This window comes from Momordica charantia, assembly GCF_013281855.1.
Source record: "Momordica charantia cultivar OHB3-1 chromosome 8 unlocalized genomic scaffold, Mcharantia_2.0 BLBB01000008.1, whole genome shotgun sequence".
Taxonomy (NCBI): domain Eukaryota; kingdom Viridiplantae; phylum Streptophyta; class Magnoliopsida; order Cucurbitales; family Cucurbitaceae; genus Momordica; species Momordica charantia.
The window spans coordinates 26,808,464-26,828,874 of record NW_028275166.1 but is presented as its reverse complement, the minus strand read 5'-3'; the positions used below and the strand labels follow the sequence as shown (position 1 = coordinate 26,828,874).

Sequence of the window (20,411 nt, the reverse complement as noted above, 5' to 3'; positions counted from 1 at the left end):
ACAAGAGATCTGTAAGGTGCTATTACAAAAAAGAATAGCTTGAGTAGAGAACTCGCCATGGTCTCCGGCAAGGCGAGAGGGGCATGCATCGCCTCGCCTTGCACCATAGGCATGCACCTCTCTGCGCCTTGAAAACCTTGTTCCATCCATGACCACACAACTGTTGGTAGATAAAATCTAAGACACTGCCTATGGAGGAGAGTTGACTTCCAAAAGGCTCCAAGAATCTGTGCCAAGGAGGCCATCACAGAGCTGCAAATAAAGAGGTGATTTGAATCCTCTGTGTGCATTTGCACATGCAACATTGATTCCGACTAAGGGAGAAGTAAGGATTTCACATTTGAGAAATCTAAAATTGCACATACGTCCTAAATTTTAAGTTTCATGCATGAGAATTCTTATAATAACTAATATTATTACATGTAAGATCTCCTAGAATGCTACATCTACCACCTAGGAAGCACAGACACTCCACTTTAGGTGGAGTGTCCGTATCGGACGCGTATCGGACACCAATACGTTCAGACACGCTTCGGACAAGTGTCCGACACGCCACGTGGCGTGTCCAATTTTTTTTTTTTTTTTTTTTAATTACGGACATGCCCCAGACATGTGGGGACACGTCCGGACACGCGGGGCAGGACACGAGACACGACCCAACATGCCTGGGCCCAAATTTTTTTGAATAAAAAAATTGAAAAAAGAAAAGAAAACTTAAAAAAAAACAAAATCCTAAATCGTTCTTCTTCGTTTTGTTTACTCTCCTTCTGCCTTCCACACAAAGTCAACAAAACCCTACCATGTTCTCATAGTGGACGTAGTGGTGATAACATGAAGACATTGTGGAAGTTTGAGATGAGATGATGAAAGTTTTAGTTTTTTCTTGTATGAAAGATCGATTTTACTTCTTTTTAAATTTGAAGTGTAATGTAGGTTGGATAATGGATTTTGTAATGTAAGTACATTTTTATTTGTTTTGTTCAATTTGTGTGGTTAATTTATGCAAAAGTATTACTATAATCAATTCATATGCATACATTATCTAAAAATAAAAAAATAAAAATAACGTGTCCCCATCGTGTCTGTGTCCTAAGTTTTTAGAAATTGAGGCATTGCCATGTCCGTTTCGTGTCGTGTCCGTGTCCGTGCTCCTTAGTCTACCACAATACCACAAAAGTTCCTGCCATGTAAAGATGGTATCAGATATAAGCATATCACCTAGTAAAATTGATTTTAGTTATATATTTTGTTTGTCTTTCTTTGTGCTTTGTTAGCTAAGATTTTTGGGGTTTCCCTTTTATTGATTCAGTATTCTACACGCTTTAAGGACTTTTGTGATTTGTACCTTACTTTCATCTTGTTGCTCGACCTTGTATTTCTTTTCCATTGATTAGTATTTGCTTTTCTAGTAACAAATCCTTTCTTCGTTACATTTTCTTGTTAGCAAATGATCTCTGCCTCTTTTGCACAGGTCTGGATGTGTGTGAGCAATTCATGGATGTCAATGACATGATAAGAGACGAGGACCTTATTTTAGACAAAGTTAACATGCATGGTAATGGTGGAGACAAGCTGATGTATCCATCAAAATCAATACAAAATATACAGCAGTTTGTTGCTAATATGGTCCCGTATATTGTATCCAAAAGGCCAAGTGCTCGGGAAATGAACCTTTTGAAACGGAAAGCAAAAATAAACTCCAAGGACCAGACAAAACACTGGTCTGAGGAAGGAGAGACAGATGTAGCAGGCACTCCAATTGTGGAAACACCAAGGGGCTCAGGTCCAGACTTATTAAGTTCACAAAAGGTACTACCCTTTTATTGTCTCCTTAGCATAGCTTCCTGATTGGGTAAATGCGTTTTGATTGCTGCTGGTTCTATGAGGCTTATGCTTTTCGGTAGTCTTTTTTGCTGGGTGTCAAATGCATGTATCAGTTTATTTATATGTTTTGTACGTTTATTCTGGTGTTTGGATGTAGTTATGTAATTTTCTGGTGAAAATAAGGAGTCATCACTGTCACAAGAGGATACTAAACTGTTGTGGATCTTTTACCTACAAATCAATGTTATCAGGGCTTTTTGAATTGGAAGGAATCCTTGAGAACTCCTTGGTCAAGGCTACTTGGAAATCTAAGATTTCTAAATATGTAAAGTTCTTTTTGTGGATATTTCCCAGGATTGGTTGAACACTTGCAACAAAGTGCAAAAAGGGTTCCCTAATTATGCATTGTCTCAGTTGATGCTCTTCTTTGTAAAAGCTATTCAAGAAGACCATAATCACATCTTTTTTTAGGGCTATTTTGCAGCTAAAAATTGGGAAAAGTTTTTTTCGTCTTAGAAACGGAGAGCTTTTCAAACTCCCTTGATATTAGAAGAATCCAAAAGATCTTGGAATATCAAAGGCCCATCCCAAAAAATCCTCAATTTATGAAGACAATCTCAAGGTTTCTCCTGCCAACAATCTTTTTGAAAAGGAAGAAGACAATTCTGAGAACATCTTGCAGATGCCTAGTTTAATCGAAAATTTATTGGTTGGTGTGAATAAATGACCCCATCACTCTTCATAAAAGAGCTTTGTTGCCTGCATCAAAAGGAAGGATGAAGGGCTTTTCATTTTCCCTAGGTATCAAGAAGACCAAGAGACTTATTCAGCATTTTCCTTCTTTACACTAGGCGCGCTCGTAAGACAACATCATCATTTGTCTCGAAGAAGTTAAAGTCGGTTGGAGATCTCGAAGTAAATCTGAACGAAGCATTTAATGAGGGGAGAGATTTGTTTTCTGATAACCATAAAAATATTTCAAGCAATAAAGGAAAGGAAGTAGTAGAAAGTCCCTTTCATTCAGATCAATCAACTCCACCAATGAAGGTAGGGATGGAAGAAACTTGTCTATGAATCTTTCGGATGTTGAAGAAGCTTCTGTTGATGGTATAGTTAGCATTAGTAGTTTGGATTCACACCCAAAGTCTTTAGAACCTCCTATTGAAGATCTTTGTGAACAATCGTTTCAGGAAGACTTTCAGTTTCTTTTTAATGAGCAAAAGGAAGACGAGAATTCAGAAAGTTCAAAGTACACAATCATCCCTTCTTTTTTTGACGAATCTAGGATCACCCTTAAACACCGATTAACAAGGCTGTTTGAATCTTAAGGTGTTAGAGAAGTTGAAAGGAGAAATTGAAGGGTTTTTTCGCTAGGGGTGATCATTGGTCGACTGGGGTCGGATTTTGGCCAAAACTGGCGCCAAACTGACCATATCGGTTTCCAGAAAATGGAAACCGACTATTTTACTTTTCTTTGTTCCATGGACCGATGGATTGATCGGTTCGATTGGTCTATTTAAGTTTTCTTTTTCCTTTATAATTATCGAAGTAGAATGCTAAGAAAAAATAAAAAAGAATGTTGTAGAAGAAGTCCAAAAACTTGAGAGGAAAAGAGAGAAGACGTCGGTGGAAGAGAAAAAAATGGAAGAAAGAAAGATAAGGATAGAGGAAGAAGAAAACCTTTGAGAAATGAGTGGAAAAAATAATAATAAAATAGGGAAACTTTGAAAACTAGCAGCTATGTGATAGGCCCCCAATTACTAGGGTATATCAACGTAAGCGGGGGAGGAAGAGGGAGTCGGTGTGAGCAAGAGTATTACGTAATTGTAAGTGGGCCCATAGGAATATTTGTTAGTTTGGTGTGGGCCCATAGGAATATTTGTTAGTTTGGTGTGGGCCAGAGGGTTATATGGTGGAGGGGGGTGGCTGTTTTGGGTATCTTTTTGGCTGAATACTGTTTCTGCATTCTCTATGAGAATTAGGAGAGGTCGGGAGCTCTCAAATCTCCCTTAGCTGTGTTGATAAATAAAATTGAGGCTTAGGCCTATCAATTTGGTATCAGAGCAGTTGTTCCCAGGTATGGTGGGAAAGATGGAAGCTAGAATTAATTTGTTGGAAGAAAACTTGGAAGGAAGGATGACTGAGATGCAGGGAAAAATGATAGAATTACAGTCTGAGATGGAGGTACGGATGGAGTCCAAGGTTGGGGAGATTAGAGGAGATATGACCGCAATGTTCAAGAAATTGGAAGGGTTGTTTCGAGAGAGAGATGGTTCGGCATCATCAGATAAGGCTCGAACAGATAAGGGGAAGCAGGTGGAGGGTTCGAAAGCGTTACAAGTGCTGGAGGAACCAATTCAACTGGGTCAAAAAAATGCGGAAGGGACTCATGCACCTGGAGTTCGGGAGGTGTCGCTTTTCGACATGCGTTTGCGAAAATTGGAGGTGCCGATTTTCAAAGGGGAAGAAGGAGAAGATCCCGAATATTGGTTACACCGAGTCGAACGTTACTTCGTTGTGAATCGATTAACGGAGAGGGACAAGCTTGAAGCGGCGGTTCTATGTCTGGAAGACGAAGCCCTGTCATGGCATCAATGGGAGGAAGGGCGAGAACCATTTACATCATGGTCGGAATTTGGTGGGAGGTTGCTGGACCGTTTCCGACCATCGAACGAGGGCGACCAATACGTGCGATTCCTGGTGCTGCGTCAGGAGGGTACCGTGAAAGTTTATCGGCGACTGTTTGAGCAGTATGCGACGGCGTTGAAGGATGTTCCAGAGACGATCTTAGAAAGCAAGTTTGAAAGCGGGTTAAAAGAAGAGATCCAAGGGGAGCTTCGGATCTTAAAACCCGTGGGCTTAAAAGCCAAAATGGCATTGGCCCAAACTATCGAGGAGAATGGACCGGGCCGCTTGAAGAAGACGGGTACAGCTCCCTTCACTCCAAATAAGTCAAGTGGATTAGGCTCCAGTGGGTCGGGTTCAAGTGGGTCATCCCAGGCACGAACGATTTCCCTCAGTCCAACGCGAAACACGAACCCATCCTCCACTACGATTTCATTCAGCCGTGATTCGACTGGAAAGGGCACCGCATCATCGTCGTTCAAGCGGTTGACGGCGGCCGAATTACAGAGCAAACGAGAGAAGGGGCTCTGTTTTAAGCGTGATGAAAAGTTCAGCCCGGGTCATCGGTGCAAGAAGGGCGAATTGCAGGTGCTGGTTGTACAAGAGGGGGAATCTGATATGGGGGAAGAACGTGACCTGTCAACCGATCGTCCCGTAACAGAACCCCCATCCGAGCAGATTCGCGACGAAGAAGATAAGGAGATGTCGTCCGTTTCTTTGAATTCGTTGGTTGGGCTCAATTCCCCGAAAACTTTGAAGGTACGTGGTGAAGTTCGGGGGCAAGGGGTGGTCATTTTGATCGATTGTGGAGCAACCCACAATTTCATCTCTAAGGAAATTGTTGCAGCCACAGGGTTGTCGGTCTCACCCTCTTCGGGGTATGGAGTTGTCTTAGGCACGAGAGGATCCGTTCGTGCAGCCGGAATTTGTGAAGGTGTAGTTGTGACCATCTCTGATTTGACAATTATTCAGGATTTTCTTCCTTTACCCTTGGGTAGTGCAGATGTTATTCTTGGGATTTCGTGGCTGGAAACACTGGGACGAGTGCAATTCGATTTCCGTCTCTCAATGATGGATTTTCGAGTGGGAGATTGGCGGGTTAATATCCAGGGGGACCGTAGCCTTGTTAAATCTCAAATTTCTCTCAAATCCATGATGAAGGCTATGGGGCAGGATGACCAAGGAGTTCTTATTGAGCTAAATGCCATCGACTATACCACTGACAGTGGCTCCAGTGGCGTGAAACAAGACCAATGGGCAGAATTTCTGATCTCGATTCGTTCGGTTCTCCAGCAGTACGCTCGGGTTTTTGAGCCCCTACAAACGCTGCCCCCTAGCCGAAGTCGTGATCACACAATTGAACTCTTACCGAGCACGAAGCCAGTTAACGTACGCCCTTATCGCTACCCCCAATTTCAGAAGGACGAGATTGAGAAATTGGTCAAAGAGATGTTGCTGGCCGGTATTATACAACCTAGTAAAAGTGCTTTTTCGAGTCCTGTATTGTTGGTAAAGAAGAAAGATGGGAGTTGGCGATTTTGCGTCGATTACAGGGCTTTGAATCATGCGATCGTACCAGATAATTATCCGATTCCAGTGGTAGATGAGCTCCTTGATGAGTTGTTCGGGGCTACGATATTTTCTAAGATTGATTTGAAATCCGGGTATCACCAGATCCGGGTTGACTCCGGCGATGTTCATAAGACGGCTTTTCGCACACATGAGGGGCACTATGAGTTTTTAGTAATGCCATTTGGTCTTCGGAATGCCCCGTCCACGTTTCAGTCCATTATGAATGATCTCCTCCGTCCGTTTTTGCGGAAGTTTGTATTGGTTTTCTTTGATGACATTCTCATCTACAGTGCAACTATGGCAGATCATGTGGGTCACTTAACTACTGTGCTGGACGTCTTGGTTGATAACCAATTTGTGGCCAACTTCAAGAAGTGTCAATTTGCAGCATCAAAAATTGAGTATTTGGGTCATTTAGTTTCGGCCGATGGCGTGGCAGCAGACCCTATTAAACTGGATGCTATGAATAAATGGCCCACTCCCCGAAATCTAAAGGAGTTGCGGGGCTTTCTCGGCTTGACTGGGTATTATCGAAAATTTGTGGCTAATTATGGGACGATTGCCTTTCCATTGACACAACTTCTAAAGAAGGATGGCTTTCTTTGGAATGCCGAGGCAGAATCAGCATTTCAACATCTAAAGTCGACCATGATGACGGTACCGGTTCTCGGCTTGCCAAACTTTACACAGCCATTCGTATTAGAGACCGATGCGTCGGGAGTGGGTGTTGGGGCAGTTTTGATGCAGAACCAATGACCTTTGGCTTACTTTAGCCAAGCTTTACCCCCTACACATAGACATAAGGCAGTGTATGAACGAGAATTGATGGCGATCGTCTTTGCGATTCGAAAGTGGCGGCCATACTTGTTGGGGCGTAAGTTCATCGTTCGTACTGACCAAAAGAGTTTAAAATTCTTATTGGACCAACGAGTGGTTGCGGGTGAGTACCAACGTTGGATAGCTAAACTCTTGGGTTACGACTTTGTTATCGAATACAAGCGGGGCTTAGACAATACTGCCGCGGATGCTCTCTCCCGCCTTCCGCCCGCTTTGGAGCTAGGGTTGTTAAGCGTGGTTGCTGGAGTGAATATGGGAGTATTTGAAACCCAGATTAGTGAAGATAGTACATTGGCTGGTATCCGTAAGGCTATTCGCGATAATGGGGTGTTCCCCGACGGCTTTACGTTGAGGGGTGATTTGTTGTTTTATCGAGGTAAGCTAGTTTTACCCTCGACGTCACCCACAATTCCTTTGTTATTGCAGGAATTTCACAATAGTCCAGTGGGCGGACATCACGGGGCGTTGAAAACATATCAGCGGCTAGCTCGTGAGGTATATTGGCGTGGAATGAAAGCGCGCGTCCGGACCTTCGTGGCCGAATGTGCTGTTTGCCAACAAGCTAAATACTTGTCGTTGGCTCCGGCGGGACTTTTGCAGCCTCTCCCTATTCCAGAACGCATATGGGAAGACATTTCGATGGACTTCATTGAGGGATTGCCTAAATCTGAAGGGTATGATACGATATTTGTGGTGGTTGATCGCTTGTCCAAGTATGCTCATTTCATTTCCTTGAAACACCCTTTCACGACAATCTCTGTGGCTGCTGTTTTTATTAAGGAAGTGGTGCGCTTACATGGTTGCCCACGCAGCATCGTCTCCGATCGTGATAAAATATTCACGAGTCTATTTTGGGAAGAGCTTTTTCGTTCCTTGGGCACTCAATTGAAACGCAGCACAGCATACCATCCCCAAACTGATGGGAAACAGAAGTGGTTAATAGAGGGGTCGAAACGTATCTGCGGTGTTTTGCAATGTCGACACCAAAGCAATGGTCTAAATGGATACCTTGGGCTGAATATAGTTACAACACAGCTGCCCATACCTCCACTATGTTGTCACCCGTTGAGGTTGTTTATGGGCGCCCGCCACCATCACTCTTACCATACGCCTCTGATTCGGCGGTCAGTGAGGTCGATAGCCAGCTTCGCAATCGTGACGCTATGTTAACCACCTTGAAGGATTTCCTACTACGCTCCCAACAGCAAATGGTCAAGTCGGTAAATGCAAATCGACGGGATATCTCATTTGAGGTAGACGATTGGGTTTATGTGAAATTACGACCCTACCGGCAATCCTCGTTCTTCCGCCATACCCATCCGAAATTGGCGCCCCGGTTCATTGGTCCATTCCAGGTCTTGACCAAGGTTGGACAGGTCGCCTATAGATTGGCACTACCTGAGGGCTCCAGAATACATCCTGTATTTCACGTTTCTTTACTTCGCAAGGCCGTCGGACACAACTTGCCAGTTTTTCCTATTCCTACGGGCCTCACCCCGGCTTTGCAGCTCAAGTTACGCCCGATTGAATTACTAGGTTTGCGCCGTCCCCACCTTGATGATGATGAACTGGAGGTTTTGGTTCGTTGGGAGCATGCATCAATTGAGGATGCGACTTGGGAAAAGGCCTCTTCCATTGCCTTACAATTTCCTGATTTCCACCTTGAGGACAAGGTGGCTTGTTGGGGGGCGGGTAGTGATAGGCCCCCAATTACTAGGGTATATCAACGTAAGCGGGGGAGGAAGAGGGAGTCGGTGTGAGCAAGAGTATTACGTAATTGTAAGTGGGCCCATAGGAATATTTGTTAGTTTGGTGTGGGCCAGAGGGTTATATGGTGGAGGGGGGTGGCTGTTTTGGGTATTTTTTTGGCTGAATACTGTTTCTGCATTCTCTATGAGAATTAGGAGAGGTCGGGAGCTCTCAAATCTCCCTTAGCTGTGTTGATAAATAAAATTGAGGCTTAGGCCTATCACTATGATGACCTTGCGGCAGCCTGCCTGTAGCAACATGGCAGCTGCAGCCTGCAGACATTTTTTTTAATAAAGTATATAAAGTATTGAATGTTTTTATAATAACTTATGGAGGTCGGTCGGTTGGAAATCACTTTTTCGACCAATCCGACTAACCGACAATTACAAAACCAACTCTGACCGAAATATTCATCAGACTGACCGATCGAAGTTGGTTCGGTCGGTATTAGTTGGTTGGATTGGTTTTTTAGAGTTCTTTGCTCAACCCTATTGTTCGCCAGAATTATTTTCCTCGCAGCAGGCTATTTTTTTTATTCTTGGAAAAGCTTCCCTGCAAAGCCAACTGGTTACCAAGAAGAATTCTAGTTGGCAGTAATATGCAAAAGGCCATAATTACAAAAATCACTAGAAAGAGTAGACCAATTAGAAGCAAAAATGTTCACTAAATCCCAAAAGCCTTCAAGGCCGACCTCCAACCCCTTTGAGAACTCTTTTGCTCTTCTCAAACCATAACCTCCAAAAAGTAGCTACCACAACATTGGACCACAAACAGGAGCTTGCCTCTTAAAAGGAGAACTCTCCAGGAGGTGGGACACTACATCCTTGCAACCTTTTGGGCAGCACCAACATAAACTGAAGATACTGATGAGCTTGGACCAATAACATTAGTAAAAGGGTACTGAAGATCCATATGGTGATGGTTCTCCAAATTAGATTACACATAGCACACCAGCTGGGTGAAATCATTAGCTTCAGAAACCTGTTTTGGATCTGGTTGACAATAACTGTGATTTGAAATTCTTAATATATGATGGTTGCTTGATTGTTTTGGCCAAATTAATTCATTTCTAGTTTCTTATCTCAGCTTTTATCTTTATTCATCATCTTTTCCATTCATCAGCCTATTATATTTTAGTTTCTATATGTAAAGTGAAATAAATGTTGGTGGTTCATATGCAGGCAGCTGTGACTGTAAACAATGATGATGATTCTGGTGATCATGATGGTGATGGACAATGGCCTTTCCATAATTTTGTTGAGCAACTCCTTCTTGATATGTTTGATTCTAGTAAGATTTTGCATATTGCTTTTTAGATGGTGGATATACTTCTATAGTATTTTTTTTCTTCCTGAATTACCATATTTATTATTTATTTTTTCTATAAAACATCAGATTGGGAAGTCCGTCATGGTAGTGTGATGGCTCTGAGAGAAATTTTAACTCATCAAGGAGGTTGTGCTGGAGTACTGTTGCCTGAATTGAGCTTGGACAGTGCTCTATTTACCACATTAGAAGATAGAAGTGTGCCAAATAAACTAAAGCGAGAAAGGGATATTGATTTAAATACGCAATTTGTGGAGGATGAATTTGAGTTAAAACTGAAAAGACCAAAGTTTGAAGATGCTTCATGTCCACAGGTCAATTCGATGGGCAGTGCCCACGAGGACATTAAAATGGGGATCAGTGTGAAAGTTGAAAATGATGATGGGATTTTGCCTGCTGATCAGTCTGGAGGTCAATTTAATATCAGTTCTGTAAAGGTTGAGGGTCATCCCAATGGTTTATGTTATCCGCATAAAGATACATCTGAGACAGCAGTCGAGGACTGTGCTGATAATAAAATTTCTTCTGAGGATACTACTATGCTGACAAACTTCTCTGAAAATCAAGAACTAAGGAATCTTGTTAAACTGACTAGGCATTCTTGGCTGAAAAATTTTGAATTCCTTCAAGACTGCGCGATTCGTTTCTTGTGTATATTTCTACTAGATCGGTATGATTTTGTTGCTTAGGCTCTAATTTTATATCTAAATTCATTGTGTCAGTATTTTTGTGAGTATTTTTTTTTTTGAGATTAGAGACAAAAATATTTTCCATTTGCTGAGGGATGCTGAGATAGTGTTAATTTATTACCCTTTGTATTTTCTAAAACATATATCTTGCAGTTTTGGAGATTATGTATCAGATCAGGTCGTAGCCCCTGTGCGTGAAACCTGCGCACAAGCATTGGGTGCGGTGTTCAAGTACATGCATCCCTCACTAGTTAATGAAACACTAAATATCTTGCTGCAAATGCAGGTAAGTTTCATGTAAGTACATCTTCAATTGGAAAATATGGTATTGTTGCATAGGAGTGTGTTTTCTTTTGTAATACTATTCGACTTTAAAAAGCATCTGTATGTTATATTTATGTTACTTTTATTCCTCCATTCAGTTCAGACAAGAATGGGAAATTCGTCATGGGAGTCTTTTAGGCATAAAGTATTTGGTCGCCGTAAGGAAGGTATACTTTTAATAATACTTCTATAAGTATTAGCGTTTTTGTATCATGTTGGATTTCATAATTTATCATTGGTTTCTGCATCTAACAGAATTCCTAAACCTCAGTATGCTTTACGCATGTGAGGAGGGCTTAAGGGTAAAGGTCAGACAAAGGTTAGTTATTTGGTTTAAAGTTAGGCCAGAAGGTTAATAAGTTAGAGAGACTGAAGTAGAGGGAAGTCATCTAAGGTCAGTTAAGTATTTTTGGTGAACTTGTAGGAGAGAGAAAGCATGGGACTCGTATTATTTCCAGTTACATCATTGAGCAATGAGCAGCTAATAATGATAAGAATGCCTGGAAAGAGTTCCAAAGAAAATTCTCCTTGGTCAGGTTTTAGTTTGTCCTACCAAGTTGAGGTGTACGCACCTTTGAGCTTCGAATCTGCCAGCTTAACTTTCTTTTATTTATGCAGTCCCATGTAATCAAACAGGTTGTCTACATTGCTTATTAGATCTAAATATTCTTCCATGTCTAATCTATTGTTGTCACTGGACAAGTCCACGTCTCAATTTGCACCCTCCCATTCACAGTTGTTGGAGCTTCTTGTCTTTCTTCTTTGTTTGAATCAATGGAGTTGTTTCCCAAGAGTACCTCTTGCTGGGTGATCTTGCGTCCTTTCTATTTAATGCATCCTCCCATCATAACACAAAGGTTTATGTTGCACTTCTCTTGTGGGAGCATTCTGTCTTGCATCTTAGATTGGTCTTGGAGGCTGGGAAAAATTCAGGGTTATTCTCTAGCAAATCAGCACAAAAATCCTCGATTAAAAAGAGCAGAGGTTTTCCCACAAAGCTGTGTGAAGAGATCTGGAGTAGCAAAAATTTGAAGATAAAATTCTCCCTTTGGTCAGTTTGGTGGAGGGGAATCACCACCCACGACAAGGTACACGGAGCCCATCCTAACATCTATTTATCCCCCAATTAGTGCATTTTATAAAAAAAGAAAGCTGAAAATGCTGACCAGTGACCATCTTTTCCTCCATTGTGAAACCACTGCTAAATGGTGGCATGTTTTACTCTGAACCTTCAATATTCAATGGTGTTTTCCAAGGGACACCAAGAATCCCTAGAGCAGGTTGTTTGTAGGATGCTGCTTAAAGGAAAAGGAAAGATTTTATGGTGCAATGCAATGAATGTCCTCCTGTGAGAGTTATGGTCAAATTGAAATAGAACTTTTCAGAAAATTGAAGTTTCTGATGACTTCTTTTGGGATAGGGTAGTTTCAAATTCAAATTGGAGCTCTCTTTGTAATTCTTTTTGTATCAATCAATCAATGTTATTTGTGCCAACTGGAATGCTTTCTTGTAATCTAGTTGGCTCTTTTGAGGACCTTTTGTTCTCTCTTTTGTGTTCTCTCTCTATTAATGAAAGACGTTTCTTCAAAAGGAAGGGGTTTTTGGTTAAAAATATTATCACTGCAATATTTAGAACTCTAGTATTGTTGTTTATGCTTCAATCTATCATCTTGCTGCTTTCGTGTGTATACCAGGAACTGCTTCATGATTTGCTTTCGTGCATTCTCCCTGCGTGTAAAGCAGGGCTTGAGGACCCAGATGATGATGTTCAAGCAGTTGCAGCTGATGCTTTAATACCGGCTGCTGCTTCTATTGTTGCTCTCAAAGGTCAGACCTTGCATACAATTGTGATGCTGCTCTGGGACATCCTGCTTGACTTAGATGATCTAAGTCCATCCACTAGCAGGTAATGTTTACATATAAATCCCGTGTCTCTCTTGGGAGGATTCATGTGAGTAAAAAAAAAAAAGAATACATTACTGTTTGCATATTATTTTGAATAAGAAACCATGTGCTTCAATGAGAAAAAGTACGAAGGCAAATATGTTGTTTCCTGGCTGTGAGCTTTGGGAGGGTATCTTATCCTCCCTGCCATGTTTTGTACATTTTTCACATTAATATAATTTTGATTGAAAATAATAAATTGTTGGCGAATTGTTCTTACTACAGTCTTGCTCATTCATCTTGTCAAAAAAAAAAAAAAACCACCTTCAACAACTGCACTCTTTTATCCTATTGGAGGGGTCTTTTGTTACTTCCTTTGCATGGGGTTTCTCCTTGCTTTGAAATTATTTCTTATACTCCAAAAAAAAAATCTTGTTACAAAATTGAGAGTTTGGGTCACTGGGGTGATACTCAATGATGTTTATTATGGATTTTTTTGGGAAGAAGAGCATCTGAGTAAAGGATATTTGTGCGTGCATGGCATACCGGATGAATTGTGGGTAATTTGGATGAACAATATTAGAGAGTTTTTCTAGCCAAGTTTTTTCATCGTGGAAATGAGTCAACTTCTTGGGTTTTGTGAGGAGGCACCCCTTCTCCCGAAGTTACGGGGCTATTTTGCCGAGTTTCAACGAGAGAGTTGTCTCGCGCCCCTAGGTATTCTCTACCTACCCACCTGTGTCGGTTTCGGGTATTCCTCTGTAATATTTGCATCGGAGTAGTTCCAGTTTCATGAGACATTATAATGGAACCAACACCCCTCCACTTTTACGGGGTGCTTTTTGGGGGGGGGGGGGGTTGGAATGTGGTGGGTTTGACATCCTAAGCCAAATCCATATTTGGGACATGGTGTTGGGAACACTTGGCATCCTCAACATATTCCCATGGGGTTGAATAGTAAACTATTCAACCCATGACTTACACACTTTTTTTAGTTTTTATTTTATTATTTTATTTTTTTAGTGTAAGAAACAATTTCATTGATGGGTGAAATAATTACAAAAGCTAAGAAGGGTTACATAAGACACTCCCAATTTGTCAGCTACAGTGGTGGAACATAGGAGAAGTTTTACACAAAGTGACAACTTTGTAAACTATAGCATCAAAAAACCTCTCAAAAGGTTGTTGTTTATCGTTGAAGGTCCGGTCCGCTGGTTCCTTTCGCCCCAAATAGTCCATAGAAAAGCTTGTATAAAACTCGTCCAAAGCAATTCTTTTTTGTTTTTGAAAGGGTGCCCGACAAGAGTGGCATCAAGGAGGGGAAGGGCATAGCTGCAGGCAGTAAAAAGGTGTGTTTGTAATTCCATGCTGACCTTGCAAATTGTACACCGCTGTGGAGAAAGAGCCATGTAGGGGAGCCTTCTTTGTAGCTTGTCATTTGTGTTGATGGCGCGGTGACTAAGCTCCCATAGAAAGAAACTTACTTTTTTTGGGGAAATACCCTTCCAAATAGCTTTGTAGAGACTAGATTGGGGGATTTGGCCTCCGTGTGTGAGATCTCTAGTGAGAGAGCATGTGGAGAAAGACCCATTTGCCTCCAATTTCCAGAAAAAGAATCCCTTTCAGCTGTCAGATGGACCTCCGATAGTTGAAAGCTCAGTGCTGCCCATTCATAAATCTCTGCATCCTTTAGGTTCCTCCTTAAGTTCAAATTCCAGCAAGATGTATTTTCTGTCCAGAAAGTAGAAATGGGAGCCTTTTTCTCAACGTTAATGCAAAAAGGAGGGGATAAGATTGTTTGAGGGGCTCTCCATTCAACCAAGGTTACTGCCAAAAAGAAATGCTACTGCCATCACCGATTTTGTATGCCAGCCTGTCAAAAATCAGATTCTGTGTCCTTAAAATGGCTTTCCAAGGGCTCTTAGCCGAGGGTAGGGAAGAAGAGATGGGTTTGTGGTTCCAGGTTGCTTTACCATATTTTGCCTCGATGATCTCCCTCCAGAAAGCCGTGTCCTCCCTAATGTATCTCCAATGCCCTTTAGCAAGGAGAATTTTGTTTTTAATCTTCATATTTGCAATCCCAAGGCCCCCTTTGTGGATAGGTTGTTGTGTAATAGCTCTTTTGACTAGGTGTAGACCATTGTTTTCCCTATTGCCTTCCCAAAGGAAATTTGTGAAGATGCTGTCCAGAACTTGAGCCACTTTAGAGGGCAATGGGAAGAGGGAAAGGTAATAGGTGGGGAGGTTTGAGAGTGTGGCTTGGATGAGGGTGTGTCTACCACCTTTAAAGATGTAGGAGCTTTTCCAAGATAAAAGGCATTTTCGGACTTTCTCTATCATAGGATCCCGAAAAAAGAGGGACCGATGCTTGCCATGAAGAAGTAAGCCGAGATAAGTGGACGGCCAACTACCTCTTTTGCAAGCAAACTTCAATTTTAGAGATGACAGCTCGTTTTCCTCTAGAAAGAAACTTACTTTTTTCCTTTTTAATACATTCTCATTTTCTTTTCTTTCTGTTTTTTTAGATAAAATATTCTCCTTTCTAATTCCTTACATATGCCATACAATATTTTATTTAAACAAACTTTTTTTTTACAACAAATAACAATATTATATTTTTCTTAAAAAAATCTTATTATCTTCATTGATCTAAGGGAACAAACTCGATAACTTGAAAAAATGATCAACCAAACCCAACCGAACCCATATGATTTGAGTTGGGTTCAAATAAATGTAAATTCTATGGGTTGGGTTGGTTCAAGGGTTCACCTAAAATATGTTTGGATTGAACCGAACTAGTCCGAACTTATTCTTAATTGTAAAACTATTTCTTTCACTCACCATAAAAATTATATATAGTTATATTAATTTTAATTTTATTTCATTCAATAATTCTTTATGAATTATTTATTCTACAACGGCTTTTATAAACAAAATTTTAAAGTTTTTGGAGTGTATTCTTTCACCATATAAATAAACATTGATTTACAGATCTTCATTCATTGTTAGACAATATATAAATAAATATTTAAGATATTATCATTTACATTTTTTTGTTATAAAATATTTTAAATAAGTGATTCGAATAACACGAACCAATCTTATCCAAATATTTCATGTTTAGGTTGGATTGGGTTTATTATTTAATAAGAGTTGTTTGGGTTGAATAAATTTAAAAAGTATCTCAACCCAACCCAATCCAACCCAACTCGTGAACACCTCTAATCCAAGCAATGGTTCAAAATGCATATTTAAATTTTAATAAGTGATTTTAAGATAAGAATATTAGTTTATTTTGGACTTACTAATGATAAAATTAAAACAAAAAATAATCAATTTTCAAATTAGTGAAAAAAGTAAATGGTATTTTATTTTGAACTTATGAAATTTAATAATATTTAATTATAAATTATCCATATTAAAAAGTTATTTGATTTTCAAATTTACCTAGTATTATGGAACAAAGATGAGTTTGGGAACGTCGCGAACACTAGGAGAAGTATTTTAGATCAGATTGATGAGTTAGACAAAGAAGAAGATAGGGAGCACTTAAATACTGATCAAACCTCTTTGAGGATTTCCTTAAAAGCAGAGCTGTTAGATATAACTTTGAAGGAACAGCAGATGTGGGCTCAAAAGTGCAAACTCCAGTGGTTAAAGGAGGGAGATGAGAATTCTCATTCTTTTCATAGATGGGTGTCCGCCAAAAGAAACAAAGCAGCAATTCGTTCTCTATTTAATAGAAACGGGGCGGTCCTATCCTCGGATAGTGAGATTGAAGGAGAAGTTCTAGCTTTTTTTACAAATCTGTACACTAAAGCAGCACTAGATTTATCTTTGAAGATATAGATTGGTCCCCTTGAACTCGCATTGGCAGGAATGGATAGAATCTCCTTTCAATGAGGAAGACATTTTTAGGGCGGTCAAAAGTTTGGCAAATTTAAAATCTCCAGGCCCTGATGGTATGACAGCGAGTTCTATAAAAAAGCTTGGAACATCTTGAAGTATGACATTCTCAAGGTGTTCCAAGAGTTTTTTAAGAATGGTATTATTAACGCTCGTACTAATGAGACTTATGTTTGTCTAATCCCGAAGGAATTACAAGCGAACAAAGTGGGAGAGTTCAGACCTATTAGCCTAGTCTCCTCCCTTTATAAGATTATTGCAAAAGTGCTGGCAGATCGTCTTAAAAAGGTTCTTCCCTCTATCATTGCGGATCCTCAAGCCGCCTTTAGGTAGGCAGATTCTTAAAAAGGTCCTTCCCTCTATCATTGCGGACCCTCAAGCCGCCTTTGTAGAAGGTAGGCAGATTCTGGACGCCATTTTTGTGGTTGCAGAGGCGGTCGGTGAGTGGAAATCATCAAACAAGACAGGATATCTTCTTAAGTTAGATTATGAAAAAGCTTATGATAAAGTGGACTGGGACTATATCGATGCAGTGTTGCAGAAGAAAGGTTTCAGCTATCGGTGGAGAATGTGTATTAGAGGATGTTTGTCCACGACAAACTTTTCGATTATTATTAATGGGGGGTAAGATCCATGCGACTAGAGGACTTCGGCAAAGACACCCTCTTTCTCCTTTCCTCTTTACTCTAGTAGGAGACTCTTTTAGCCGGTTGGTTCACTTGTGTTGTGAGAGAAGGATGATTAAAGGTTTTGAGATGGGGACTAAAAAAGTAATGATTTCCCATTTGCAATATGCTGATGATACCATCTTGTTCTGTCCGGATGAGAGAGTTTGTTGAACAAATGGTGGATTGTAGTTAACTAGTTTCTAAGAGCTTCAGGTCTTTGGTTGAACCTTGTTAAGACCTCTTTGGTTGGCATCAATATTAGTGAAGATAGATTGATTTGCCAAGCCTCGAAGATAGGATGCAGAGTGGAAGACCTTCCCTTCTCTTATCTTGGTCTACCCCTTGGAGGAAATTTTAAAGCTGCTGCCCTGTGGAGACCTTTGGTGGGAAAGCTGAAGCAGAAATTAGAAAAGTGGCAGAAACTTGTTCTCTCAAAAGGAGGCAGATTGACCTTGGCCCAATCGGTGTTGAATAGCGTGCCAATATACTATTTATCTCTTCTTAAAGCTCCAATTGGAATTGCAAAAGACCTGGACAAGATTGTTAGAGATTTCTTTTGGAAGGGTGATAAACTAAGAAGCACGGACACGGACATGAGACGACACCGACACGGCGATACGTCAATTTCTAAAAACTTAGGACACAGACACGATGGGGACACGTTATTTTTATTTTTTTATTTTTAGATAATGTATGCATATGAATTGATTATAGTAATACTTTTGCATAAATTAACCACACAAATTGAACAAAACAAATAAAAATGTACTTACATTACAAAATCCATTATCCAACCTACATTACACTTCAAATTTAAAAAGAAGTAAAATCGATCTTTCATACAAGAAAAAACTAAAACTTTCATCATCTCATCTCAAACTTCCACAATGTCTTCATGTTATCACCACTACGTCCACTATGAGAACATGGTAGGGTTTTGTTGACTTTGTGTGGAAGGCAGAAGGAGAGTAAACAAAACGAAGAAGAACGATTTAGGATTTTGTTTTTTTTTTTAAGTTTTCTTTTCTTTTTTCAATTTTTTTATTCAAAAAAATTTGGGCCCAGGCATGTTGGGTCTTGTCTCGTGTCCTGCCCCACGTGTCCGGACGTGTCCCCACATGTCTGGGGCATGTCCGTAATTAAAAAAAAAAAAATTGGACACGCCACGTGGCGTGTCGGACACTTGTCCGAAGCGTGTCTGAATGTATTGGTGTCCGATACGCATCTGATACGGACACTCCACCTAAAGTGGAGTGTCTGTGCTTCCTAGGTGATAAATTACACCCCCACAGAAATTTGGTCAATTGGGAAACCACTTCCCTGCCTTTAGAAAAAGGAGGCCTTGGCATTGGGGCTTTTCAGCAACGAAATAACGCTTTGCTTTTGAAATGGTTATGGAGGTTTACACAAGAGGAAGATGCCTTGTGGAGAAGAGTTATTGAAAGTATTTACGGGATAGAGCCCCTCAGGTGGCTGTCTAAAAAGCCTAGGGGTAAGTTGACGGGCAAACCCTGGGTTGCTATAGCTAAAAACAGCATTTTCTTCCTCAAATTTCTTTCTTTTAAAGTTTCCCGCGGCGACGTAATCCGTTTTTGGTTAGATAGATGGACGGGGAATACTACTCTAGCTCATGACTTCCCCGACATTTATGCTGTTTCTTTGAAAAAGGAAGCTTCGGTTGCTGAATGTTGGAAAGAGGAGCAGCTTGCTTGGGACCTTAGTTTAAGAAGGGGTCTTCATGATAGAGAAGTAGGAAGCTGGGTGGATCTTATGGGAAGACTGGACGCTTTTCAAATTGGGGAGGGAATCGATAAATCAGTTTGGTCTCTAGAATCCTCTGGAAAGTATACAGTGAAATCGGCCTTCCAAGCTGCTTTTGAAGTTCCAAGCACGAAACCTCTCATATCTTCTCTCTTATGGAAGTGTTCTATCCCTAAAAAAGTTAAAGTCTTCCTATGGACTCTAGCTTTGGTTAAAGTCTTCTTATGGACTCTAGCTTACAGGACTCTGAATACCACAGAAAGACTCCAGAGAAAGTGTCCAAATTGGACCCTCTCTCCTTCAGTTTGTGCTTTATGTCAGAAGAATGAGGATATTATGGACCATGTCTTCCTTCACTGCCAGTTTGCTTCACTTGGATGGTCCTATTTGTTCCAAATTTTTGGTTTCTCCATTTGTCTTCCTCAGAATATTGAAGGGTGGTTATATGAAACTCTAAGAGGGTGGCCTTTCAGAGGGAAAGCAAAAATCCTTTGGAGTTGCGCAGTTAGATCTCTTCTGTTGAATCTGTGGTTGGAAAGGAACGCTAGAATCTTCGAAGATAAGATTTCTTCTTTTGAAATTTTTTGTACTACAGTTCATTTACACACTTCATGGTGGTGTCATAAGCATAGAAAATTCTTTTGTAATTATAGCCTCTCTTCGAGTTCTTCTTTTGTAGTTCTTGGGAGGGGGATCCCTCTTCCCCTTGCCCTTAGGCTGTTTTTTTTTGCTAATACAAAGTTTCTTATCCAAAAAAAAAAATTTACCTAGTATTCATTTTTAACTTATATTAAAATATCATAAATAAATGAAATTTTATTTTTCACTTAATCAGTTTAAAATAATCTAGATAACGTATTTGGTCTTAAGTTAGTTCAAATTAAAATAATTTGAACTTAAAATTTTTGTTATATGGAATGTAAAACTTTGTTCCAATTTACTGTGAACGGTTGGTGAATAAAAGAAAATAAAGAAAATAAATAAATTGAGCTACGAAATGCATAAATTATGAAATAGCAAATTAAAAATGAAATACCAATATTGTAAAAGGGCTAAATAGTTCAAAAAGAAACTTAGGAAAAGAATTTAGAAAAAGAAAATCATGCAACTCAAACCCAAGGTACACATTCCTGCACCCCAACACTCCAAACACAGGTTATACAATCTCATACTACACATTCCTGCACTTTAAACACAAGTTTCTCAATCTTATGCATCACAACACTTCCAAATCTACCCTCAAGCT

At 40.2% G+C, this 20,411-nt stretch overlaps 2 protein-coding genes across 4 annotated transcripts in view; both read left to right on the top strand.

Moving 5' to 3' along the window:
• RGD3 (ROOT GROWTH DEFECTIVE 3) overlaps nt 1–20,411 on the top strand; it is a 42,551-nt gene that overhangs the window by 5,290 nt on the left and 16,850 nt on the right. For 2 of the 3 annotated variants that reach the window (XR_015793248.1, XM_022287682.2), the window contains exons 7-12: nt 1,472–1,809; nt 9,789–9,897; nt 10,003–10,603; nt 10,776–10,908; nt 11,045–11,113; nt 12,641–12,852. Coding sequence is in view for 2 of the 3 variants with exons in the window: in XM_022287682.2 (XP_022143374.1) it covers nt 1,472–1,809; nt 9,789–9,897; nt 10,003–10,603; nt 10,776–10,908; nt 11,045–11,113; nt 12,641–12,852 (1,462 nt within the window). In the remaining variant the exon portion in view is untranslated. Of the gene's footprint in view, nt 1–1,471; nt 1,810–9,788; nt 9,898–10,002; nt 10,604–10,775; nt 10,909–11,044; nt 11,114–12,640; nt 12,853–20,411 lie in introns of those variants that run through there. The other variant, XM_088128262.1, reaches the window with a different exon arrangement.
• On the top strand, nt 1,821–6,779 carry LOC148209869 (uncharacterized). Its single transcript, XM_088128263.1, has one exon. The coding sequence runs from the start codon at nt 3,904–3,906 to the stop codon at nt 6,775–6,777; it is 2,874 nt and encodes a 957-aa protein (XP_087984389.1). The 5' UTR covers nt 1,821–3,903; the 3' UTR covers nt 6,778–6,779.

Bases quoted from the DNA above. Each gene is read 5' to 3' on its own strand.
- LOC148209869 (XM_088128263.1), top strand. From the start codon at position 3,904: ATGGTGGGAAAGATGGAAGCTAGAATTAATTTGTTGGAAGAAAACTTG.